General features: G+C 41.3%; 1 protein-coding gene across 14 annotated transcripts in view; it reads left to right on the top strand.

Moving 5' to 3' along the window:
* The window catches only part of GRB10 (growth factor receptor bound protein 10), a 242892-nt gene that overhangs the window by 60203 nt on the left and 155147 nt on the right, over nucleotides 1-27542 (top strand). For 11 of the 14 annotated variants that reach the window (XM_077119157.1, XM_077119202.1, XM_077119193.1 and 8 more), the window contains one exon: nucleotides 9304-9401. The exons of the other annotated variants lie outside the window; for them this stretch is intronic. In XM_077119157.1, coding sequence (XP_076975272.1) covers nucleotides 9351-9401 — 51 coding nt within the window. In that variant the 5' untranslated portion in view covers nucleotides 9304-9350. Of the gene's footprint in view, nucleotides 1-9303; nucleotides 9402-27542 lie in introns of those variants that run through there. 14 annotated transcript variants of the gene reach the window in all.

Genomic DNA, 27542 nt, shown 5'->3' with positions numbered 1-27542 from the left:
AGCCACTGGACATTGGAAAAAGGGTGGAGTACGGGCAGACTGCGAGGAGGAGTTTTACTTTGGGCTCACACTCTTTAGTTCCAGAGATCTTTATGTTTTTGGAAATCATGCTGACATTCTTTGTGGCTTCATGTTTTTAAAAATAATTTCCTAAGTGTTTGTAAAAGTGTGCTGTAAATTTGCAAAGGCAAACTCTTCATAAATACCTCTTAATTGTGTCTTTACTATGCCTAGTGCTTTCATTATGCCTAGTGTTATATGTTCTTTTAATCCTAACTGGATTTCTTCCTCCTCTCCAACCACAAATAAATTCTCTCTTTTCTCCTTGAATGTCTTAAAAGTTTGTCTTTACTTTTGTTTCGTGATATAAACTTTTTACGAAAGCATAACATATTTTCTTAAAATTTAAGAGTCATGTATTTTGTTGCTTGGAGAATAAAGGATCAATACTTCTTTTATTCATTATTAATTACACATTCATCAATGTAGTAAGTTTTTAAAATTTGGATTAGTGTTTCCTTGCTTTAAATGACACTTTGCTGTCATCACCAGTACTGCTTTCATTTTGCCTGAATTTGTGATTGAGTCATATTGTCTTTGCTCATTCTCTCTCTCTTTCCCTCTTCTAGCTCTCTATTTAAAGCTTTTCTGTTTCATTTTGGCTTGGTTATTATTTGTTAAAATTAGTATATTTGGAATATTATTTCGAAAAGAAGAGAATTGTATAGCTGACATTTATTGCTTATACCATCTACTTTCTGTCATAAATTGTTTGTTTTGAATGTTTCATCTGTTTTATATTTTCTCCTTGATGTTTAATGTATTAGTACTTTCTTTTCCCCCTTTTATTGTGATTTAGAATGTAGATATTCTGTTTTTAATTCTGTAAGTGGTTATCTTAATATTTCATGAGCATTGATCAATTATATTTTCCCTAGTAAAGAGCAGAATGTTCTGGCTTTTATGGCAGATACAGTTTTTATTTTATCCCCAAATGATTTAAGACTTGAAATTTTTCTTTGATTTTGGTTAAATTAACCTGTCCACTGATAACTATATTAGTGTTACTAATTTCCTATGGGAATTTGAGTATTCAGATTATAGCAGGGAACATGACCAAGCTCTAGTCCTCAAGGATGACTAATCCCTGTAGAAAGTGAAAGAAGATTGATGTTTGGTACCGACTGGGGCCATAATGAAGACGTGCCAGAGAGATGAGCTAGGACTGCATAAGTGGGAGGGTCAGGAGTGGTGGGACACATTGATTCTCATTTGTGTTGCCCTGACTGTGATAGCTGGGGAAAGGTGTGGTTGGTTGGTTGTGGGGGGTGGGGGTGGGGGAATATTGTCTTTGTGGAAAGAGAACAGAATATGAAAGAGACAGTTTTGGAGTGTGTAAGGGTAAGTTTCCTAGTCAAATCTTCTGGCAGCATTTAAATGTCCATTTTGGATTTGTGGTTAATTAAAAGTAGAAACGGATCCATTTAGCAGTTATGTGGCTTTTGTATAGCCACATACAGTTACTTGGGTACAGGGGTCAGGGAGGTGGCTAGTTGTATTTGAGCAGATGAGTTGTATTTTTTCTAGAAGTATGGGTCATTGGAAAAGTTGGGCATGGGAGCTAAGCATGTTTGTCAGGGAGCAGTTATGGAGCTGGACTGTTGATCCTTGCCAAGGAGAGACAGGAACATTGAGGGAGGACGTGTGGGCATAAAAATGGTATTGCCGTAAGTCATCACCTCCATGAGCTGGAGAGTGGCTTGAGTGTGAAGAGGGAGATGAGGGAATGAGATGTTCAAAGATGGATTGGTCCCCTCAACCCTAACCACAACCCCAAACCCAGTTCCAAGCCTCAAGAAAAGTTTGAAACCCAGTTTTCAATCTGTGGATTGAAGTCAGTTACTGTGTCTTGAAATGAAATTAGTAGGTCATGATGAGCATTAGAAAATAATTATTGTGGTAACATATACACAATACAAACTATAGTCTTGTGTACAATTCAGTGATATCAGTTACATTCACAATATTGTGCACTATCACCACAATCCATTGACAGAACTTTTCATCCCTTCCAACGGAAATTCCGTACCCATTAAGCAATAACCCCTCATTTTCCTTCTTTCCCAGCCCCTGATAACCTGTAATCTACTTTCTACCTCTATGAATTTGCTTACTCTAGGTATTTCATACAAGTAAAATCATGCACAAACATACATGTTTGTGTCTCAACATGATATCTTCAGGGTTCACTGATGTTGTACATGTATCAGAACTTCATTTGCTTTACTGCTGGACAGTATTCCATTGTCGGTATATACCACATTTCATTTTCCCATTCATCTGTGGATGGGCATTTGGGTTGTTTCCGTCTTTTGACTGTTGTGAATAATGCTTCTGTAAACATTGCTGTACAGATCTCTCTTTGAGTCCCTGCTTTCATTTCTTTTAGGTGTGTACTACAAGTGGAATGCTCAGGTCATTTGGAAATTCTGTGTTTAACATTCCAAATTTGTCTGCAACTACTATACCATTTCACATTACCCCTAGCAATGCACAAAGATTCCCATATCTCCACGTCCATACCAACACTTATATTCTGCTTTTCTTTTATCGTTATTTTTAAAAATATTAATCAACCTTGTATGTATGAAATGTTATCTCATGGTATTGATTTGCATCCATAACGATTAACGCTATTGAGCATTGTCTCATGTGCTTATTGGCCATTTGTGTATCTTTGGAGAAATGTGTATTCACATCCTTTGCCTTGATGAAAAACATTTTTTTAAGACATAAAACTGAATGGAACAAAAATATTCGAGTAGACCTTCTGGATCCTTAGGAAGAATTGAACACGTCAGTTGGTATGCTACACTCACATGATAAGTGCATGATTTGGTCACGAATATGCCATTGATTGTCTGCTCAACTGACATCGCATATGGTGTTCTACTATAACGATGCCAGTTGACCCACACCACACTGGGAGGGTTAGCACCGTACAGTTAAATCTACCATAAACGTAATTTGCAGTTTGTTGCAATGTGAGGGGTAGAAGAATTTCCTCTGCTGTCTGCCAAACGCCAGAGGTTTCAGTTAAGAATGTCCAGTCTGCTTTTCAGAAAAATTGTTATTGGGAGAGATATTTTTCCAGTTTATGACAATTGTGTTGCTTTAATTTAACAAGTACAAATTACCCTTAAAATGCAAAAATAATAAATGTGAAAGCAAAAGAACAAAGCCATGTCCAAGCTTAGCTGCTAGATCTGAAAGTGTAAATATTGACAATGTTAAGAAGAATGTTGACTCTAGAATCAGCAAACTTTTGACTTTGCCTGAACTGTTTTTCTGAACTGCAGTATAATAAAGAAACAAAGTGCAAACTTTATAATGAAGATTAAATTTTTATCTTATGTTCAAAACTCAATTAAAATGGAAAGACTCCAATATATTATTTATAATGGTATTCTTTCAAAAGAAGGATTAACTTTAAAATTAAAAGGATATGTTAAACCAAACACAGCAGGCTGAATTTGTCAATAAACTCCCGTAATCAAAGGAAGAAAGAAGTGAGATTGATTGGCACATTTTCTTAGTCATTCTGCGATTGTTAATAAGAAAATTTTATCATTATAGGTATAAAGCAGCTATAGATCTAGCTGCTTATGAAACTATTCTCTCAGCATCTCTCAGTATGAAATATGTGTTTTTGAGGAATCAGCTGATAAATTCACAACTTTAAAGTTAGCACACTATATTGCCTAGTCTGTACTATTGTGGAACATGCAGAAGTCGGATTTTTGGTTCATATGTGGTATAGTTTTTCTGTTTTTTTCAGGGCACCAATGATGACGGTGCTTTTAATTTTTGTCAGGTATGTGTGGCGAGATAATTGTGCACAAGGCTTGCTCTGTGGGCTTAAATTTAACCTCCTGGACAACTGGGTTAGATAGATTTACAGAGCTGGAAAAGTACATTGTTTGTCAAGATAATTCAAAGTTGAAAGACTGAAGACATTAACAAGTGATAGAATAACCAGTATGATCAGAAAACTTCATGATATGTCAAAAACCAGAAGTTTGCACCTGTGAAAGTACTTTTTGGGTACACTGCGCTAATCATCTGTCCCCAAGCTTTGGCATTCTAAGAAATCTTGCAGAATCTCCTGCTTATGTAGAAAATATTAGCAGATGTAAATTTTACTAAAAGCTCACTGAATAGTTGTTTTTTTGATATAGTTTATGAGAGACCAAAGCTAATCCAGTCCATTTACTGAAATTGGTTACTGTACCTAGGAGAAACACATGACAGAGGGGCATGCTTTTCTGATTGAGAAGCCATTTCATTTCACAAATTATTTTCAAAGATGATATTTAGGAAGTACAATTGGCATATTTAATGATGTTTTCAGTACTCTAAACCCATTAAATTTGAAACTTCGTGGGGGAAATAACAATATAATTCAATATGTTCCAAAGGGCATAGACATTAGAGCCAGCAAATAGGAGTGCAGTGAGCTGGTGGTGGTGGTGGCGGAACCGGGAAATGAGAGCGACAGGGAGGGGTGGGGCCTGCGCGGTAGGGGAGGGGTGGAGCCTGCGAGGTAGGGGAGGGGTGGGGCCTGCGCGGTAGGGGAGGGGTGGGGCCTGCGTGGTAGGGGAGGGGTGGGGCCTGCGCGGGAGGGGAGGATTCTTCAGGGACTGAGAAGAGCAAGGAGGACACTAGACACACCCACTCAGCCTTAGAGATGTGGGCCAAGGGGTGGGGGTGGAGGGGAAACAACCTTCCTTGAGAAGGCTGCAGGACAGCAGTGCTCCCCAGGGTTAGAGCCAGGGTACAGTCAAGGTAGAAGGTGGAAGGATTGTTCGGAGGAGGAGCCCAGACTTGGGGAGGGCATGCTGGGAGGGTGGGAGGAGGGAGCTATATGTAGAACTCTGAAGCCTGCAGAGCTGTGTGCTTATGGGTGAGTGGGAGGCTAAGAGTACTTTCTGGCATCCCACCGTGGGCATCACAGTGTTATCCTGGGATCTTGCAGCAAATGGCTGGGTACTTATCCACCTGCAGAGGTTTGGGAGGATGGGTGTTTTATTAGTTTCCTAGGGCTGCCATCTTCATCATAGGTAATTAATACAACAGAAATGTGTCTCCTAGCTTTAGAAGCCAGAAGTCTGAAATAAAGGTGTTAGAAAGGCCTTGCTCTCTCTGTAATCTGTAGGGGAGACTCCTTCCTTGCCTATTCCAATTCCTGGTATTTCCAGAATCCTTGGCAGTCCTTGGCTTATAGCTGCATCATTCTAGTTTCTGCATGTGCCTTTGCATGGTTGTCTTTTACCTTGTGTCTGTGTGTCCTTCTTATATGGACACCATAGGGTGCACTCTACTCCATTATGACCTCATACTAACTAATTGCATCATCAAAAACCCTATTTCCAAATAAGGTTGCATTCATGGGTCCAGGAGTTCAGATTTGAACTTTTGAGGGTCACAATTCAGCCCATAACAAGAGCCAGAGAACAGTGAAGGGCGTGAGGCTACTGGTCTTTGCCAGTGGCTTGAGGGAGATTACCAGCCACAGCCTTGACGAGTGATTTAATGCATTGAAACACTGCTTACTTCTTTTATTTTTATTTTTATTGTGAAATCTTCACACATACAGTCCATCCATAGTATAGGATCAGTTTATATATTCTTACGCATTAGTATATAATGCGTAAGAATAACCTCCAGGATGAACCTCTCAACTCTCTTTGAAATCTTCCAGTCACTGACACTTCATTTTTTCTCGCTTCTCTCTTCCCTGTTTTGGTCAAGAAGGTTTTCTCAGTCCCTTGATGCTAGGTCCTGTCCCATCCTGGGATTTCTGTCCCACGTTCCCAGGGAGATTTACACCCTTGGGAGTCATGCCCCATGTAGGGGGTATGGCAGTGAGTTCATCTGCCAAGTTGGCTGAGAGAGAGAGGCCACATCTGAGCAATAAAAGAGGTTCTCTAGGGGTGACTCATGCATAATTACAACTAGGCTTAGCTTCTTCTTTGCAGGAATATGTTTAATAGGGGCATACCCCACAATTGAAGGCTCAGGTTTTTGAATTTGTGTTCCCACTGCTTGTGAGAACATCAGGAATTTCCCAGATGGGGAAGTTTAATTTCCTCCTTTCTCCCCAATCCCCAATAGGGACTTTGCAGTACTTTTTTATTCTCTGCCCAAATTATTCTGGGATGTTATGGGGGCATCACAATTAACCTGTACAAACCCATAAGATCTCACACCCTATTCAAGATTCCAGGTAATTATCGTGTTTGAATAAACTGACCATACAAGTTAAATTAGATAATCCGCTAACCAAAATATAAATTTTGCACCGAATAAACATTTCTCCCTTTGGGGTCACACAGAAGCTGAAGTTTTAAAATATGGACCATATCATTTTTTACCCTATATTCTGATTTACCTTAGTCCTATCTAGGTCAGCTTCCTTCATATCTCTAGTCGAAGTTTTTCAACTTTTTAAACAGTTGCTATAGGGTGTAGTGCTGTCTTTGAAAGCTTCAAAGTACCAATGCTGAGTGTCAGGTGTCACATGCATACTTTAAATTTCAACTGCCTGATTTCTGGATAACTTGTTTCTTTGGCGTCGCGAGATCACTTCAGCCTAAGCTGGTTGGTTCTGAGGTCCTTCTCTTACTCTTAAACTGGTGATTTGAAGCACTCTGAAGAGGCACTCAGAGCATATAACTAGTTGATGGTAAATGTTACAGATTTACAACACTTGCTTTTTTTTTTAGCTATCATGACAATTTAGTAGTGTTTTAATTTCTTGGGTTTAACCTTGATTTTTTTTGGTAGTTATTGCTATTTTGCTTAGAGGAATTAATAGGTATATCCCTAATTTTATGCCCTATCTGGGGTTTTCTTTTACTTTTTTCTGCAGAAGCTTCTGTGAGTCTTTATTTATTAATTAAAAAAGAAAAATCAGACTGTGACTCGATGGGGTCTGGGCTTTGCTTAGGGTATCTGAAATGTGGGGAGCCCTGTCTTTTGGCGATTTCTCATCTTTTTCACTTCTGAAGCATCCTTGACCTTTATCTCTTATACCCTGAGTTCTGTTCTGGCTTCCATGTTACCCTTTTGTCATTGTGTTCAGCTTTGTTTATTCTCTCTATCTTGTTTCATTGTTTCTCAAATTGATCTTCTCTCCCATAAATTTAGTTTTCTGCAGCATTGATTCTGATTTTATTGCCTATAGCATCCAGTCAGTTTTGTACTGGGCATTTTTGTTGCTGTTGTTTGTTTTTGGTTCCATTCTCCTTGTTTCCTGTTTTGCCTTTTCTTCACTGAAAGAAGAGAACCACTTTTTAATTTTTCTTCTTTTTCTTAATAAAACTGCTTTGGGGAAATAAACTCTGCCACACCTTTAAATATAAAGATTGGAAATCGTTTTAAGCCCTTCTCTTGGCTCTTGACTTATCTTTGACATGCTCTGTTATTGTTCACTGTTGATGCTTTTCTCTGGAAATCAGCCTCAGAGGGGAGCCAGTCTGCCTGGCTTGTTGGGCATCCCCACCCTGGGTGGAAAGGGCAGGGCATGGGGGCTTAGCATCTCAGGCTGAGAGGAGAGTGGTAGATGGGGTTGAGCCTCTTCGTGGTGTTTTATTTTCTCTGGATTATAGTGGCTTATAGTGACAATCACCAGAGCTCAGGGAAATGGGTTCCTTAAGTACTCCTTAAGCATCGAAAATCAAAATTGGGAGCTGGGGACACAGAGCGCCTCTGCTACCCTTGAGATTATTGTTGACTGGGGGTGCGTGAGCCCAATAAGAGAATTGGTAAATGGAAGAGTAGGTGTAAGCACAGAACATGGTCCATAAGCCCAGGGTGGAAGCTGGCTGAACCCGTCTCGGTAGTGGTGGTGGTGGGGGGATTGAGAGGGCTTCCTGGAGGAGGTGATTCCTGAGCTCAGCCCACAGGATAGTAAGCATTAGCTGCTGACAGAAACACACAGGTGCAGACACAGGAGAAAGCCTGTTATGACCGGGAATGATGCATTATTCAGGCTGGCCTGAGGCAGGATCTAAGGTCCAGAGAGGAGCTGAGGGTCCAGAGCACCCCACGAGTGGATTATGACAGAGGATCTTTTGTGAGTTCTGTCGCTGCTCTTCCTGAAAACATTTTTGTTTCCAGTGCTTTTTGAATGAGGAGAATGGCGCTGAGTGAGGTTTGTGGCTTTGGTACACTGATTCCTTTATCTTTGTGGAATCTACCCTCAGCATTTGTAAGTATGATTTATTATACAGTCTTCTGTCTACTCAGGAATAAGCTTCAATTTCCGATTATAATTTAGAAGAAAAGGCGCATCTTGAGAAATTCCCATCCCATGCAATCTCTTTGTATGTCATCCGATCGGCATAGCATGTCTTGGTGTTCAGCAGTGAACAGGTCTGGGCCAAACTGGTGTTTGCCCCATCCAGCCCTCTGCCATCATGGAGAGGGAGGCTGTGTTAGATTCAACTCCAAATCTTTCTGTCATTAGTGTGCACACATCAGACAAGTGGTTGGTGCTGCCACAGCCGATGAAAGAGAAGAAAAAGATAGGCTCTGCTTGCTGCTCATTGGGAGCTCATTGCAGGACCTAAATGTACATTTAGTATCAGGAATGTCACACATGGGCTGGGGGAGGGAAGGGATCTGGGAAGTGTTATGTAGATTCAGGAGGCCATGCCTGTGAATGCTGTTTACAAAGATTGTATTAGAAAATTAGAATGCTGGGGAGAAAGTGAAATACCTGTATCGTGCTTTGGTTTACATGGAGACCTGGGGGTTTAGTCTTGGCTTTGGCAGGTAGAGCCAGCATTTATGCAAGTGGACCTCAGTGGTCTCCCCAGCTCCCCAACAATACACATATATCACTTCAAGACTTCTTTAGAATTAGGCTGAATCTGTATTTCCCAAAGTATAATAAACTCTCCAGGGGGTTAGTAGATGTCATAAGAAGAAAAGGGGTCCTGTGACTCAGGGGAAATGCTGAGATGTATGAGTTAAATGTAGTGGACCCAAAGTCACTCTGGCCTGACTAGGCACCCTTCCACCCACAGACTTGTGATTAACAGGCCACTTGTCAAAGTTTGCTAACTGGCGACAGTCTCACTGTATTGGAAGAAAAGCTGGTATCCCTGGAGCACACATTCTAACCAAATCTGCAGATAGTGTCTGCAAGTTATCCACTTAGAGATGCTATTCTTGAACAAGTTTTTAGTAGTGATTGTTTTCTTTGGCTTGGCTTCTCACAGTCTGTCTTTATTACAGGTGCTGCAACACAGTAAAAGTAATTTGAAGAAGGCAAGAAGGAGCCAATGGCTTTAGCTGGCTGCCCAGATTCCTTTTTGCACCATCCGTACTACCAGGTATGGGTGAGCATGGATGTCCAATTCTAGCAAAACGGTGTCAGCTGAGGGCCTCGGCACATGTGTAGCTAATAACTATGAACCTGCTCCGTTACCAGTCAGGTCACCAAGGAGATGCCTGAGCAGGGAGCACTGATAAGTCCCTCAGGGCACATTCTTTTTCATCATCGTATTTCTATCATCCCTGGTATCCTTTCCTAAAAGTTGTTTTATTGTAGTACAAACTTGCCTGCTTGATTAGAGGTTTGAAATGAAGCGGGCACTGTGTTTCCACTTAGTGAGTGCCCAACTCCAGATGGGTAGTGGGAGTGATGGTGAGTGTTGGGACGTTGAGTTGGAGACCTGAGCTTACATGGCAAGGAAGTGGGAAAGAAGAAGGGGATGGCTCCTTAGTGGGGCGTGGTGGCCTGGGTGTAGCCTGCTCTTCACAGATGGAAGCCTTCTTCCAGATTGGCTCTTCCCTTTGTCTCACCTGCTCTGATAGCTCCCACAGGGGTTTTTGGGAGAAGAAGTTCATTTCTGTTCCTTTAGTTTCTCTAGTTCTTCACAGGTGGCAGGAAACTTTTCATCTGCAAATTTCTTGCATTTTCTGAAACAGATAACTAAAATTTTTACTGTATTATGTAGAGGGATACATATTTAAGGGTGAGTCCTTCTTTTTTTTGGATTTGATAATTGAATCCCAGGTGCCCTTATCTAAACCTTTAATCACTTGGAGTTTTTAGAATATTTTTATTGAGATGTCTTCGCACACATAGAGTCCATACATGGCATATAGTCAGTGGCTCACGGTATCACATAGTTGAGTGTTCATCACCATAATCGTTTTGAAAACATTTGCATCACTCCAGAATAAGAAAAAAAATTAAAAAAAAAAACCTCACACATCCCATATCCATGCCCCTCCCTCTCATTGACCTAGTATTTCTGTCTACCCAATTTTATCTCTTATCCCCTCCCCCATTATATATTAATTTATTTTTCCTTATTTGTTTGCTCATCTGTCCATACCCTGGATAAAGGGAGCATCAGACACAAGGTTTTCACAATCACATGGTCACATTGTAAAAGCCATATAGTTATACTGTTGTCTTCAAGAATCAAGGCTACTGCAACACAACTCAACAGTTTCATCAAAGTACTTGGAGTTTTGAAGTCCTTTCATATGCCCTGCCCTCGATCAGATGTTTGTACTTCTCTGTACTTGTTTTTCCACCCTTAGTCTGTGAAGTCTCTTTTTAGCTACAGTGATGATGATTTACCTACAGCATTATAGCTGCAGACAGATAGTCTTAAATAGTCTGTTTAATTTTGGGGGTGACAAAATACAGCAGGCCTCTGAAAAAGGGCTGAAGATTCTGAAATACAATTAATCTTAATCCTCGACTTTGACACAAAAACCAACATTGGTTACTAGCCAGGAAAGAGGTTAGGAGAACTATGAAGTTTGGTGGTGACCCAAAGGCCTGTTCTGAGCGTGAGCCCCAGCTAAGGCGTTGCCCTCTGCTTCATAAATCATTGCTTTCTTGTGCCTTAAGAGGCTGCGATTGCCTCACCCTGTTGTTTCAAGTTCTGTGCTTCACCCTTGGGTCATGGGTTCAGTTCTCGAGTGGCCAGTTCGCTGGGCCCAGATTGCATGCCTGACCCCAGCCTGCTGCCTTGCATTTTGTACCATTAGTCCCAAGAGAACAGGTTTGGCAAACTAAAAGCAAAACATCCTCCACCAGGAGTTGCAATGGAAATTGTTTTAGTAGTGTCATCTTTAGCTGGGTACACAGAGACTTAGAAGGGCAGAATGATGATGTAAGGGAAGAGTGACGAAACAGAAGCACTCATAGTTTCCCCCAGCCTTCCCACTAGCATTTTCTGATTTCCTAGTGGTTCATACAGAGGTGGCAGATGTGTGATCTAAAGGCAGTGCCTAACTTCGTGTGTGTGTTAGGTGTTTTTATCGTCCCAGTGGCTGAAGACTGTTTTCCCAGGAGCTGGAAAGTTAGGAACACTGGCCATTCTCTTGGGTATTCTTTCATCCTTTGAGGAAATGCTCAATAATGTTCTTCAGTGGCTTTTAAAGTCACTGTCTTGCTCTTGTAAAAATCCAACAGCATGACTTGGCAGCCTTGTTGTCTGTTCCTGGAAAATTAGATGACAGTTCCAGAATTTCTCAGAAAATGGGATGATTTACAATGAGTTGCAGTCTTGAGAAATCTGCAATCACAGCAATTAGATAAATCTCCATATTTTTATAGAAAAAAAAATCTTCTTAAGACCTTTGATGGACAAATAATTTTCTGATTCTAACTGTTCACTGTCAGCCATGGCTTGGAGAAGATACACTGTTTAGTCGCAGAGTCACTGCTGTGGAGGGTTTTATATGGACACAACTGCCAGAGTTGTTTCCATTTAATTATTCTGCTTTCTCCTTTAGTGATGGAAGTCAACAGATTGGCATGATGAGAGCTGGCAGGGTGGGGGAATGGGCCAGTTCACCCTTAAGGCATAGCTTGCTCCTTCAAAATGTGCCATTGTTGCAAGTTTTACTAGTTACCTCTCTGACCTGCGGGAAATTGGGTGGCGTTCCTGTACTTCCGTTTCTTTGTTGGTTAAATGGGTTAACGATGTCAGGATTGAATGCATGGAAATCACCCCTGCACATGGCTAGCCACATCTTTTAAACCCTATAAAGGGTTGTTATCTCTAATTCCTTTTGTACTGATTGAGTGCCAACTAAATGCCAGGCACAGTTTCACAGTTTCATTGCTGAGGATACAGCTTTGAACTAGCCAAACCAAGCCCTGGGGCTCAGTAGGCAGGTGGTAAACAACTGGTAAATAAGAGAAGGAAATGAAATAAGACATGGGGGGAGGAGGTTGTGGTGATTGTGAGGACAGACAAGGTCTCCTGTGTTAGTCAGGGTTCTCTAAGAAAAAGAACCATACAGCAGAGATCTATAAATACGAGATCTATAAAAGTGTCTCGCACAACCGTGGGAATAGAAGAGTCCAAAATCCTTAGGTCAGGCTGTGAAGCTGGCAGTTCAATGAAGGGTCTGGACAAACTCCACAGGAGAGGCTGAAGAAGCAGTGAAAGAGTCTCTCTTCTTCCTTGAAAGCCTTCACCTGGTTGGATTATCTCGTTGTGGGAGACTCTCCTTAGTTGATCACAGATCAACTGACTGACGGTTTAATACACCAGCCTTCCAGTTTATCAGCCAGCCACAAAATATCCTTGCAGCAATGGTCAGCCCAGTGCTTGCCTGACCAGACAGCTGGGCCTCATCCCTTGGCCAAGTTGACACCAGAGGAACCTAACCATCACACCTCCATCTGAACTGACGGAGTGGTGCTGGGGAGGCAGCTCCCCAGGTAGGATGGGGCAGAGCACCAGTGGTAGAAGTGAAATGTGGCTGATGCGGGAACCACCCAAAGCCCGTACCTGTGTCTGTATTCATGAGTGTATCCACTATATTCTCTTCCCAAATTCTGAAAAATTCTTAAATTGCATCCATATCTAGCCTTAAGGTTTTAAAGAAGGGATTATGCACCTATTGGAAGACTTGTAGCAAATAAAAGCAACATCTGTTACCCTTCAGAAAACTGAGAAATACAAAATAAAATGGGTTCAGGTAAAAACAGCTACACTACATGTTGAACCAGGGTTTAGAAATAAAGCTCTTGAATGCAAGTTTGATAAAGGCTTTTAAGGTTACTTTTACTGTTGAATTATTATTTTTTTTCCTGATTGTGGAATTAGAAATAAACATGCTTTTATTAAAAAAATGAAGCCTCTTAGGAACTCCTTATAATCCTGCCTTCCAGGGATTCAGCATCCAGGTGAAGGAATGTACTTACACCATGAGCAGGTTTGGGAAACAGCATTCAAGCAGAGTGCTCCCCACCCCCCAACTTAGCACAGGTTGCTTCTCTTGATTCCATTTTCTGTGCCTGTGTCCCTGAAACTGCAGTTAGGACATCTGCTTTAATAGAGCAAGAGTTTGGCAAACTACGACCTGTGAATCAAATCCAGTCTGGCTGCTGCTTGCTTTTGTAAATAAAGTTTTATTGGTACATAGCCACACTCATCTGTTTAATTTGTCATAGTAGTGTCCGGCCTCTGACAGAAAAAGTCTGCCCAGCCCTAATTCTAAGCTATTGATTGCTAGAATAAGTCTCTTCGGGTAGACAGAAACCAGAGTGCGCCTCCTTGTATCAGCTTGTTTCCTCATCATTACTTTTGGGAAGAGGGCCAAGATTCACAGCCCTAAGGTGAGCCTTCCCTTGCAAATCACACACATCTTTGGATTTTCTCCATTTTGGTGTCCTGGAGATCTGGACTCTTCAATCCTTTGGCAGTGTCTAGAGGATCTGAAGGATGAAACTGTCCCTTATATTTTTAATTTGGGAATGAAATGAACTCCATACCCAAAGTCTTGTCACTCTTATTTTTCATTATTTTTTTAGCCAGATAGTAGTTCTGTAGCTTTTCCTTTTTCAATCCCACATACCCCATGCTTTGGTAAAGGGAAATTTTTTAGTGGATTAAATTACCTTTAAGAAATTTGTGGACAGTAACTTCTGCTTGTCATGGTTTTTACACTTGAGGTGGGAGGATACAAAGATCATTTGAAACAATCCTTATTTTTATTTTATGAGACTGTTGCATCTGATTGGGCTTTTATTTAAAAGGCTTTGAAAATTATTTAAAATTGTGATTCTGTGGTTATAGTGACTATATTAATAGAGGTGTTTTGTGAGGTAAAGCAGGAAATTTATAATTGTGTTGACTTATTCAGCTGCATGACTATAGATACTGTTCTAGTTTGCTAGCTGCTAGAATGTGATATACCAGAAATGGAATGGCTTTTTAAAAGAGGAATTTAATAAATTGCAAGTCCACTGTTCTAAGGCCATGAAAATGTCCCAGCTAAAGCAAGGCTATAGAAATGTCCAATCTACGGCATGGGTCAGGAAGGTCAGTGAAGGTTTCTCTCTTAGCTGGGAGAGCACATGGTAAACATGGCCGCATCTGCTAGTTTTCTCTCCCGGCTTCTTGTTTCACGAAGCTCCCTCACGGGCGTATTCCTTGTTTATCTCCAAAGATCTCTGGCTGTTTGGGCTGGCATAGTTCTTGTGGCTCTCAAGCTTTTTTTCCAACAATGCTTCCTCTTTTAAAGGATTCCATCTTTAAAGCTAATCAAGACCCATCTGGAATGGGTGGAGTCACATCTCCCTCTAATCAAAGGTTAATAACCACAATTGGATGTGCCACGTCTCTGGAGATAACCTAATCAAGTTTTCCACCTTACAGTGCTGAATAGGGATTAAAAGAAATGACTGCCTGCACAAGACAGATCAGGATTAAAACATGGCTTTTCTAGGGTACATAATCTTTTCAAACTGGCACAGATGCTTTGTTTAAATTCCTTGTAAAGTGAGGAAATTTACAAGGTCATAGTGAGAGCTAATTAATATAAAGTTCTTGGCATCTTGCTTGACACAGAGAAGACCCTCATTTGGTGGAACCATTATTTTCATCAGGTCTGCAGCGTGAACTGACTGTCTGATTTTTTTTTTTTTTTGGCATGGGCAGGCTCTGGGAAACGATGTCTGATTCTTTTAAGAATGAAGGATTCTTTTTTAAAAAATATAGAATTTAAGTGACTTTCATGATACCTATGTAAGTTTGAAATTACATTCTTTTCAACTCTTTATTTTCATTTCTTCTGAAATCGTAGACGATTCACTTAAAACATAGATGGTACTTGCTTGGAAAAACATTTTTTCATTGATATGACAAATTGCTGTTCACTGATTTTATTGGTTGGAATCCTAGTTAGTTGTTAGCATGGGTTAGCAAATAGTACTTGTTTTTATAGTTTTGGTAACTTACTCAGTCAACTGAAATGTTCTGAGTAGCTTTGGCTAATTTGTTCCTTCAATCACCATTTAAAAAATATTTTTATTGATAAAACAACATAAAAATATTCTTAACATACAAACATTCCATGCGTGGTGTACAATCAGTGGCACATAACATCATCACATAGTTGTGTATTCATCCCCATGATCATTTTTTTTAAACATTTACATCACTCCAGAAAAAGAAATAATAAAGAAAAAAGAAAAAACTCATATGCACTATACCCCTTACCCCTCCCTCTCATTGACCAATAGTATTTCTATCTACCCAGTTTATTTTATCCCTTATCCCCCCCGTTATTTATTTATTTTTTTATCCACTTTTTTTTTTTTACTCATTTATCCATACCCTGGATAAAAGAAGCATCATTCACAAGGTTTTCACAATCCACCCACACAGTCACATTGTAAAAGTTGTATCATTATACAATCATCTTCGAGAAACAAGGCTACTAGAACATACCTCAACAGTTTCGGGTACTTCCCTCTAGCCACTTCAATACACCATAAACTAAAAAGGGGGATATCTATATAATGCATAAGAATAACCTCCAGGATAACCTCTTGACTTTGAAATTTCTTAGTTACTGACACTATTTTTTCTTATTTCTCTTAGTCCCTTGATGCTAGGTCGTGTCTCATCCTGAGATTTCAGTCCTATGTGGCCAGGGAGCTTTACACCCCTGGAAATCATGTCCTCTGTAGAGGGAGCTGGGCAGTGAGTTTACTTGTTGTGTCGGTTTAGAGAGAGAGAGAGGCCACATCTGAGCAACCAAAGAGGTTTTTGTGGAGGTGAGCCTTAGGCCTAATTTTTTAAAAAATTAATTAATTAATTGAATCAAATCTTAGGCCTAATTTTAAGTAGGCGTAGCCTATCCTTTGCAGGAATACATTTCATAGGGGCCAACCCCAAGATCAAGGGCCTGGTCTATTGATTTGGTTGCCCACACTGCTTGCTAGATATCAGAAATTCTTCAAATGGGGAAGTTGAATTTGCCCCCTTTCTCCCCATTCCCCCAAGGGAATTTGCAAATACTTCTTTATTCACTTTCCAAATCACTGTGGGATTTATCGGGGCATCACACTAACCTGAACAAACCAACACAATCTCATGCCCTATTCAAGATTCCATGTACTTATGGTGTTAACAAACTGACCCTACAAGTTAAGTTAAGAAATGCACTACCCAAAATATAAATTTCATACCAAACAAACGTCTCTTCCTTTAGTCTCACACAGAAGTTGAAGTTTTAAAATATGGCCAGTCACCATTTTTTTGAATGCCTATGAAATGCAGGCCATGGCTAGGTAGGAGGAATCTAAAAGAAAAAGGATCCAATACTGTCTTCAAAGACTTCATAGCCCAATAGAACAAGACAGGTCCCATACTAATGTGGTTCACCATGATCGGCATCAGCAACCACAGCGAGCTTTGTATGAATAAACTGAGGACAAATGCCATATCCTGATAGAACTAGAAACCTGGATATTCAACGACCTAGAAACTGAACACTCATTGGAAGAGGAAACAGTGGGGAAAAGAGGAAGCATTTCCTATGTACTTGGCTCGGATTTCCTAGTTAAAACCTTCCCACAATCCTAACAGATGGGTATTTTCATGATCCCCATTTCACAGATGAGAAAATTAAGACATTTGCTGCTTACAGGTCATTGTACCAGGGGCTTCACTAGGATTTCCTATTTAATTCTTCCACCAATCCTCTGGTAATGTCCCCTTTACAGATGAAGATTTTGAGGCAGGGAGAGGCCATTTCCCCCTATTGAGTAAAGGAATTGTGTTTTTCTTAATGTTTGTATCTATAAAGCGTGTGTGTGTTGGTGAGACTGAGGCAAATAAGTTATTGCCCAGAAGAAATGGATCTCGTTTTCCTCAGAGTTTTTCTGATAAAATATTTAGTTTGTATCCTGTGATTTTACATTTACTGAATTTCTTTTCTTTAATTAGAGAAGTCATAGGTCTACAGAAAAATCATTGCATGAAATGCAGGGTTCCCATATACCATCCTATTTTAACACAAATGTATTCCAAAAAAGGAATATTTTATAGTCCATCATTTACCATTGGGTTCACTGTTTGCATAGTACAATCCTATGCAGGTTTTTGTTTATTTCTTAAATTTTTATTCTGGTAATCCTAAAATACCACAAGACAAAGCCAATTTTAACGACAGATTTTCAGTAGGACAAAAGAAAGATAATCTTGTATAATCATTAAGTATGTATGGATCATAAGATGTTAAAGTTTCAGAAATGTTAAAATAAGGGATTGGGAGTGTTTAAAATCAATAAAATGCAGTAAGTAAATTTAAATATATATATATATATATATATTTATTTATTCTTGTTCTATTATGTATGCTTTTTTTCTACCTAAATCTCAACTTCTTGAAATAGCTACAGGTCTTAGATTTCTTCTGAATAATACAAATAGTTATGTTTATCAGATGCTTCCTATGTGTTATTTTTATTCTCTGTCTGATACTTTGCAGGTGTTGTTTTATCTATTTGACATTCAAAGAGACCAAGGCTTACAAATTTTGGTAAATCACCCAAAGTCGCACTTGATCCGGTGTGGGCTGAGTCCAAAGCCTGTACCCTTGGCCCTTAAAGGTCATGCTTGACCCTGCCCCTCTGCCTCCCCATACACCTAGCCAGGCATGCAGGAGACCCCTGCCTGCACGCCGCTGGATTGATTGAGGGGGGCAGATGCAGGAGACCCCTGCCTGCACGCCGCTGGATTGATTGAGGGGGGCAGAATGAATTTTCTCTGTAGTAAGATTTCATAAGCAGCAGAGGAACAGAGAGTTGTGGCTGGTCAATGTTCGTACTACTTTTGAGAAAGACAGATCTAATCATAAATACCTGTATCCTGCTTCTGTTTGCCTTGTGCTCATTTTTTTTTCCTTTTATTTTTTTTGTTATTCCTTGTACTTATTTTGGGGGTTAAATCCCCACAGGAAATCCATGTTATTTTAAGTTGCCCTATGAACGTTAAATGTAAGTAGTCAACTTTCTCTTGATTCTCTGCCCATGGGCCAGATAATCACGAAGTCACATATCATGAATCACCCGATGCATGCCTCTTGAGTTATAGAGTTTCAAAGTTAATGTGTCAATAAAAAATATAGCCCACCCTGGTGATGTATTGTCATCAGGGTAGGCAGCCTCAGACCTCAAAAACAGGCAGGTAGGCAGTGGCTGTCTTGTGAGTTAACGTACCTGAACTCCACAACAGCCAGTGGTGGCCTAGATGCTGAGATTTGGGAAAGGCTCCGTGGTGTAACTGGTTGAAGCGTGAATGCTTGATTCAATTGTGTTTCCTCTGCAAGTGGTCATTTTCTATTGTTTGATTACCAACAGTGATGGGGGGGCCTCATTACCTACTTGGACGGCCTATTCATTTGCGGACAAAGAGTGAATTGAAATTGACCTTTCTGTAACACCCCCTCTTTGTGTTCCATTCTGGCCTTTTCAGTAACATGGAGCACTTCAGTTCTGTCTTTCCCTGTAAACGTTTGAATTCTTGCGTCATGGATCTTTATACACCCAACCTCCTCAGTTTCCTGAGGCATCCTTCTTTTGTCTTGATTTCTGGCACTTTTTCATATTCCTGTTCTCCTCTTTTGTCTCTTCCCTCTTACAGGGAAGTGTCCGCAATTAATCAGCATTTGAGGTGGTGGGTCTGATGAGATGAATTGGGATGGCTAGCACATTCATCTCTCTACTCACAAAAATTCCATCAGTCATTTTAGCCTAGGACTGAAGTTTTCAGGGGGGGGGAGGTGGAGCTGTTGTTCCTGCAGGTGCCTCCCATGCTCAGCCTGGAGGGAGGGGCCCAGTCCCCACCTGTTTGGCACTCTGCATAAGTGTAGAAATTGAGAAAACATGTTTAGAACCTTTTACAGCAATTTGACTGTTATATTTAATTTTTAAAATATTGGAGGAGTGTATTCTGTCTTTGTTTTTTAATTTAATTTTTCTAGTAATTGATTTTTTACGATTTTTATTTTGAAATAATTTCGACCTTACAGGAAAACTACAAAAACAGTATGAAAACAGTGCAGGGAACTCCACTAAATCCTTTACCCAGATACCCAGATTTATCAGCTTTTAACATTCTGCCACATTTTTTTTTCCTTTCTTTTCATCTGTCTGTTTTCTAAGCATTTGAGAGTAGGTTACATACATCATACTCTTTTAATACTACTTACATATGTATTTCCTAAGAACAAGAATGTTCAGTTAGGCAACCACATAAAGTAAATGTATCAAGTTGAAGAAATGTAACACTGATACGCAGCATGCAGCTTATATTCCAATTTTTTCTGTTGTCCCAATAATGTCTCCTCTCTTATTAGATTCAGTCCACGGTCGTGTATTTAGCAATTCATTTTTCTGGTGTGTTATAAGCTGTCTGTCCATGCCAGCTCAGTGTAAGTAACAACAGCAAACACTGCTTCTCACCCCCAGGTGGTTAGAGAAGAGCAGCTCTAAAACATCTCACTACCGAATATCCTTGGGCGCTTAGAACTTTGAGCTGAAGTTTGAGTTTTGCATGTATTGCCCTTTCTGGCCTTGGCAGGTCCTTTGTATTTGAGAATTCATAAGGCAATGCTAGAACTTCCCAAATTCACTACCTTCAGCTGATGGGGAACTGTATGTAGGTGGACCATCTTGTACCTTCCAGTGTGTGTCATCCACCCCTTCCAAGAGACTGTGTGACCCCTGTCCTTTTGCCAACACCCTTGACTGTGTGGTTGCCACTTCCCTGGGTCTGAAGGTTTGGGGTACCCCTTTGTGGCTTTCAGTGTGACCCTTTTCCACCTTTGTTTTTTATTTTGAGTGGTTTTCTAGACCTGTCCCCCAATGCCACTGAGGCTATGTGTTCATCATGGGAGGCCATGTGGCAAGTGGGAAGCGAGCCAACTTGGGAGCCAGGCTGACCGGGTTCTCATGCCAGTGCTGCCACCTCGATGTCTGGGACTCGGGCATTACACTCTCATGCCTAGTTTGCCCTTTTGTAAAATGGGAGCCATCGGGCTCAAATGAATGGTGTGCTGTTTTGAAGCTAATACGTACCCCAGATAAGCCATGTCCTTTAATCCTCATTCAGTATTTTGCTGGGTGGAATCTTTTTTATTGTTTCCATGGAGATGTGAACCCACCCAATTGTGGGTGATAACTTTTGATTACATGGTTTCCATGGAGATGTGTCTCTACCAATTCAAGATGGGATTGCTTACGGGAGCACTTTAAGAGGGAACGATTTTGGAAAAAGCTTTAGAGCTACAGAATAGACAGAACCCACACAACCAGAGACCTTTAGAGCAGAAGGAGAATACCCCTGGTGAAGGCTTATGACATGAGGAGAGAAAGCTAGCAGACATTGCCATGCGCCTTTCCAGCTGAGAGAGAGACCCTGAACATCATTGGCCTTCTTGAAACAAAGCATCTTTCCTTGGGTGCCTTAATTTGGACGTTTTCACAGCCTTAGAACTGAAACTTGCAACTTAATAAAAATTCCCTTTTTAAAAAGCCAATCCATTTCAGGTATATTGCATTCTGGCAGTTTGCAAACTAGAACAAATGGTACCTTGGGAATTGCTGGGTGACCGGGAGCCCCATGGGCTGGGGTGCTAAGACCCTAGCTGGGAACACTCGTGGCCTCTGTGTTGGAGTCCTGGGGCCTGGGGTCACTGGAGGCACCACCTCAGCTTCCTTCTGCCCCAGATATCTGGCTCACTAGGCTCTGGGTGGCTGAGCCCAAGGAGTTCCTCATCCATTTGCAGCCCAGCTGCATCCCAGCTTAATTAACAGTAGAATATTGTGTTTTATTTTTCAAGCAATGAGGAAATAATGGGACTTTTTTTTACTGTCCCTCATTATGGGACTACGGAAGTGCTTATGACATAGCCTGGGATTGAAAGGCGAGTGCAGGTAATAAAGGAAGGAAAAAAATATTGAGAACACCACTGAGCAGCTTCCACTGCAGAGGACGTTGGAGCCAAGTGCTCTGTAGTGGAGACCTGCTTTACAATGAATAGGAAGCATGAGACCATGTTTCCTGTGAGTCCAGAGATGAGAACTGAGACCATTGCTAACATAGAAACTATAGTCTGTAAAGAGAATAAAACTGTTTGATAGTGTTAAAAAAGTATACGTATTTGCAAGTTATAGTTTGCTTTTCTTGTATCTTCAAAATTTCTTTAAGGACAAATACATTTTGAATAAATGTACCTATTTATTTCCTGTGTTGTGAAGATAGCCTATATATTTAAATTAATTTTTGAGTTGGGTTCTTGGAGTGTGCAGGGTGAGTATATTTTGAACCTTCACAAAGAATGAATGTAGCCTCTCTGGCTCGTGCCATATGTGGGGTAAGTGACCACAGGAACCCAGAGATACAACTTAATCCTAAGAGAGCTCTTTTTACCTGAGATCCAGGGAACAAAATTAAAATGCTGCACCCTGGGGACATGTAGGTCATCTCTGAGAGTTGAAGCTGGCAGATGCTATAAGCACTTTATTAAAAAAATGTGCCCCCCCATTGTGCAGAGGTGAGGTTCAAAAAATGTATTTTTTTTATTGAAGTTGTCTTCACACTTATATATTCCATTCAAAATATACAGTTGGTACCTCACAATATCCTCACATGGTTGTGTATTCACCACCGTGATCATTTTTAAAACATTTGCATCACTCCAGAAAAAGAAGTAAAAAGAAAAAACTCTTATATCCCATATCCCTTACCCCTTCCTCCCATTGACCACCAGTGTTTCAGTCTACTCAATTTTTTTATCCCTTATTTACCCTATTATATATTTTTATCCTTGTTTTTTACTCAATTTTTTTTATCCCTTATTTACCCTATTATATATTTTTTATCCTTGTTTTTTACTCATCTGTCCACACCGTGGATAAAAGGAGCATCGGACACAAGGTTTTCACAATCACATGGTCACATTGTGAAAGCTATATTGTTACACAGTTGTCTTCAAGAATTGAGACTACTGGGACACAGCTCAGCAGTTTCAGGTACTTCCCTCTAGTCATGAGAGGTGAGACTGAATAATGTGGGGACAGAGTGGGAGTGTGGCCCCCCGGGGGTCCCCCTCCCCGGCAGTCCCCCTGTGCGAGTGTTCCTCATAGTGCTTCGTAAGTGCTTCCCCGCCCTAGGCCCTGTGCCCTCCTTGTAACTGGGAAATGCTCTCTCTACTGTGAGATCTTAGAGTGCTAGACTCTTCTAAATGCTCCTGGATGTCCAGGCACAGCAAATACCACAGCAAATGCAGCCCATTTGTGTCCTCCACTGTGGTCACCAGGCTTCTTTTATTGATTTATTAGTTTGTATTGTGCTGACATATGTACAACACAACAGTTCCCATTTTAGCTGCTTGCAAGTGCCCGATTCAGTGGTGTTGGTCAGTTCATGATGCTGTGCTCCCCTCACCACCACCCGTGACCAAAACTCTTCTGTCACCTCACACAGAAACCCCGCATTAACTCCACCTTCCCCTCTCCCCTGCACCTGGTACCCTGTAACTGTCTTTCTGTTTCTATGAATCTTCATAATCTAGGTTTTGCATCTACATCAGATCACTTGGTATTTGTCTTTTTGTGTCTGGCTTATTTCATGCAACATATACTCGAGATTCATCCATGTTCATCCATGTTGTTGTATGCATTAGAACTTCCTTTTTACAGCTGAGTGATATTCCATTGTATGTATACCATGCTCTATTTGTTCATGCATTGGTTGGTGGGTTGCTTCCAGCTTTGGACAATTGTGAGTAATGCTGCTGTGAACATCAGTGAGCAAATACTTGAGTGCCTGTTTTCAGTTCTTTTGTCACCCAAGGTCTTGGTCTTCACAGGTTTCATTATTTTGGGACCATCTGTGGGAACGTTCTCCCTTCTTTTATAGGGAACTGTTCCTGACCTTTGAAAGACTCTTGTCCCTGCCATCTTGGCCCATGTTTCCATCCTGGCCAGATGTACCCAGTATGCTTGGGCTGTGTGCCAGCCTGTTTCAAGTGGGCCGGGAGGGTCGGGTGGCGAGAGGGGCCGTGGTGTGATACAGAGAGGCAGCAAGGGGAGCCGGGAAGTGCAGGCCCCTTCGTGGGTCACTGGCCTGGGCCTGTCCTCAAGAGGAGGGGAGAGCAGGGCAAGGAAGGGGTAAAGGACTGGGCAGGACTTGCCCCCTCTGTGTGTATGGGGTCCTGCCCTGCCTCTCTCCAGCCTCAGCTCTCCTTGGCCAGGCCTGGCTCTGGACATTAGCCACCAGCAGTGCTAGGCTGCTGTGTTGCCCTGACCTTCCTGCTGACTCCTCTGTTAGTCTTCTCTCCATGTTGCGTTCCCTGCTCGTACCCCACGACGAATGCTTTTTTCTCTTGCATCCCTTCTGCTGAGCTCTTTTCTCCTGCTGTTGAAGCGAGGCACATGTATGTCTGTTTGTCCTACTTCCTCAGTTGCTCCTTGAGGACAGGATGGGGTCATGTCCACCTTGCCACCTTGATGGCAGTTATGGTCCTGAAGTACCGTGGCTGGGTCGACCCTCCAGGTGGGGGCGGGGGTCATGGTGTCCCTAGCACATGGTGAGATGCGATCCCATCCCACCACTGTGCACGGATACGAGGTCAATGCTCAGGCCATATCCTGCAGGCAGGTGAGCCGGGCTAGTGGTGCGGCAATGGCAGACCAGTGTGAATATTGGGACACCACAGCTGGAGGGGAGGGGTGGTGTGTGGGTGTCCTAGGACCAGGCAGAACAAGAAGGTGTGGAGTCACAGGAGCTTTGGGATTTCCTTCATCCCTTCACAAACCTGTCCACCCAAGACCTATTTCTAGAAGTACTTTGTGTGAGGTATTCTGCACAATGCTGGGGATATGGTTGCACCTGCTTCTTAGGGTGGCTTGGAGAATGCAAACATCTCCAGCACCTGGTGGGTACTACATACCTGCTTGTAGTCACCGCTGTGTTCACTGGCTCTCTGGTTGCAAGATCCTGTGTGGTCTGATTGCCATCTGCCTGCTGAGTGCCTCTCGGGTCATCTCAGTTTCTCACCATGGTCTTACACCCGACCATCTGGTCCTCAGCATAACTTACTCCTGTACGTGGCCACTGGGTTCTGCCTTTGACCAGCAGGGCTCCAAGTCCCCAGACATTTGTGAGACTGAGAGAAAGCCAGCCTTAGTTTGAGTTATCCCTTCGTGGGAGAACGAGCAGGCCTCAAGGGACGTTGGTATGTGCCACCTGGCAGTATCCCAGATACCACCTTCTTGTTCTGGTGCAATTAGTGGTAGTGCTGCTTTCACTCTCACCAGTGTCCCCATTTCGGCACCAAGTTCTCCATCCCCCTGCTCATTAATACATGTTTAGGATTTTGCATTTTTCCCTCAAGACTAGGCATTGCAGTGCTTCCAGCTGGGGTCCCGGTCGGGGGTGGCTGACAACAAGAGATCTGGGTTTTGCAGGCTTGCTCTGGCTGCTGGAGAACTTTGTTAAATGGGGGTTTCTTTGGGAGCTGAAGAGCACAAAACACATTCCAAGGGCTGATGCCTTACTAGGTCTCCTGCTTCCTGCCCCTGGGTGGTCTCTGTTGGAGAGCAGCTTTGTCTAGGGCTGGGGCCTCCTGGCCACAAGCAGGTCCCATAGCAATTTCTGAATTCTCTAAGGAAGTTTAAAGCAAGCAGTTGTGTCATCATTGGGTGCATTTTGTATTGTTATAATCGTTTGGATGTGGCATATATGACATGTGGTATCCATGTTGCTGGTTTATTAAAACTTTCAATAAAAAGATAGTTTATTTCCCTTTGTTTCACAAGAGACGTGGTTGTTTGCTATGCCAGTTTCACTCGGTTGGTTTGGATGCTATAAAACTTCTGTATTGATTCAATTACAGAAGTGCTAAACGGCTGTACACTTACTGTAAGTGCATTAAGCAGCCAGAGAGAGAAAAAGGATGTCTTTTAAACAAGCAGTAAATGTTCCGATTGACAAAATCCAGGCCATTTTTAAAAAACTAGTACATTTTTTTGCAGGGAGAGGAATCTTTCAATTACTCTTTTTATTAAAGCATGTAGGGTAATTTAAACATGAGCCATTTTTTATCCTACCTAATTTTCCTATTGAAGTGCTGGGTCTTTAACGTAGTAAATGTGTATAAATTGTATTTTTATATTTCTGGACCCTATTTTGTTCATTTTGAATTTCGTAATGGCACGTGTGAATCCTCTTATCGTTACTTTCTGCTGCTTCTTGGGCAAGTAGTGACTGATTGACAGGTGCCTCTCTCCTGGACTGGTGGTGTCCTCTGCTCTTGCTGCTTCTTTCTCACAGTGGCAGGAGACAGGTCCTCCTCTCCTGCTCTTGATAATGTTTGTATTGACCCAGCAGAGAGATGGCTATTTGTGCTTCATGGTTGTTTCTTAGTCGTGTAGCAAACACACTCACTCTGGCAGTTTTCCCAGAACATGTTAAATATTTATGCATGGTTGGAGGGAGACACTGACAAAGTGGCTATTGGTACCTTTTTTTCCTTTTTTAAACAGTGGAGAAAGCAAATAAAAAAAAAAAACAGTGTTTGAAGTTATTTATCAATATTATATAAAGTATTTGAAGATGAACATTGTTTTTAACTGCTGTGAGATATTCCTAAAATTTTCTTAAAATCCTGAAGGAAAGAATAAATATTTAGCTCACATTTAGTTTTTCCTCCTACTGAATCTTCTGTCACTCTGCTTTGATGTTTGTTAGTTTTCCTGGAAAAGTGATAGGACATCCAACTTTTCATTTTCTGAAGATGGATTCCTTTTCTCTGCTTCCAGCTCTGCTAGGCTTCCCTTGGGCTTGCTGGGAGGTGTTTCAGTTTGCCAAAGCTGCTGAAATGCAATATATACCGGAAATGGGATACCTCTGTCACATGGAACGAGACATGGTCCAGTGTCTGCTGATCCTTCTCTCCTAGGTTTCCTGCTTTCACCTTCTGGATACTCCTTCTCTCTTAGCTTCTCTGGGTGCTTCACTGAATTTTATGTCTTATCTTCTCTGGGACTTCTCTGAAGTCTCTTGACTTTTTCTTTGTGCCCTTTGTCCTCTTGTAAAGGATTCAGATACCCATCTTGAATGGGGTGGGTCACATCTCAGTTGAAATAACTTAACCAAAAGGTCCCATCCACAGGACTGTATTAAAAGAGCATGGTCTTTTCTGTGGGTATTGAAGTTTATAAAGGCCCTGCCCTCTGAGTTCCCTGGTAGCACTTAGCTTTGACTTCTGAAGCTCCCAAATGGGAAAGGGAGAAGAATATGTCTTCACCTTCTAGGTACCTGAGAACCTGCTTAGGATAAAGGGATTGAGGTCTTGACAGTAAAGCTTTGAAAAGAAAAGAAAACTAAGAGAGGAGAATAGACTAAATAGGAGAAACCAAACTTTTCATTCTTGGCAGAAAATTTCAAAGTGTGATAAGAAATGTAAAAAGCTACTTTTGCCAAGTCATAGGAAAGCTGGAATCTAGTATAATTGTTAAGAAATAGTCATGATTAGAATGAAGGTCTTAATGTTTCCTTGTCCTGGCCTCTGTCTGGGACTCGAGTCCTTTCTCACTGCCTGTGTCACCCTCTGATACATATGGGCCATATCTCCTCCTCAGTGAATCATTCCCTTGTGTTCTATTTAAATCGCATCCTATACCCAACCTGCCATCTGTTTTCTCCCAGATAAGACAAAAGCTCCATAAGGTCAGAAACTTGGCTTTATTCATGGTCTCCAGTGCCTGGCAGATAATAAGTACTTGGCAATATTTGTTGAAAGAGTGAGTCTCTTTGAAGATTCATTCTATTTCTCCTTCTTAGGTGACTAAGAGATCAGATTCTTCAAATTTATGAAGCTGAATGATTGATTAACTTATAACTGTCATTTCGCCTTTGGTTAAGATTCTATAATACTTCTAAGTAATAATTGCAAACTCTTTTTCATTGGCTAATAAAGCTTTCTCCTACCCATTCTTCTTTCTGCTTTCAGGGTTTAGATTATTGAAATTTCAGGTTAGGTTGGATATACCTAAGGTTTCTAGTTAACTAGGGTATTAATTTATTTATGAAACCTACTACTAACGTGCAGACTTGTTTGGAGTAAATTTAGATCTCTGTTCCTCAAAGATTGGAATATTAAGTGTGGTATAGGAACTTAAGACGTAGAAGCAT

The sequence above is a fragment of the Tamandua tetradactyla genome, chromosome 1 (assembly GCF_023851605.1).
Source record: "Tamandua tetradactyla isolate mTamTet1 chromosome 1, mTamTet1.pri, whole genome shotgun sequence".
Lineage (NCBI taxonomy): Eukaryota > Metazoa > Chordata > Mammalia > Pilosa > Myrmecophagidae > Tamandua > Tamandua tetradactyla.
This window is presented reverse-complemented; position numbering and strand designations above follow the sequence as displayed.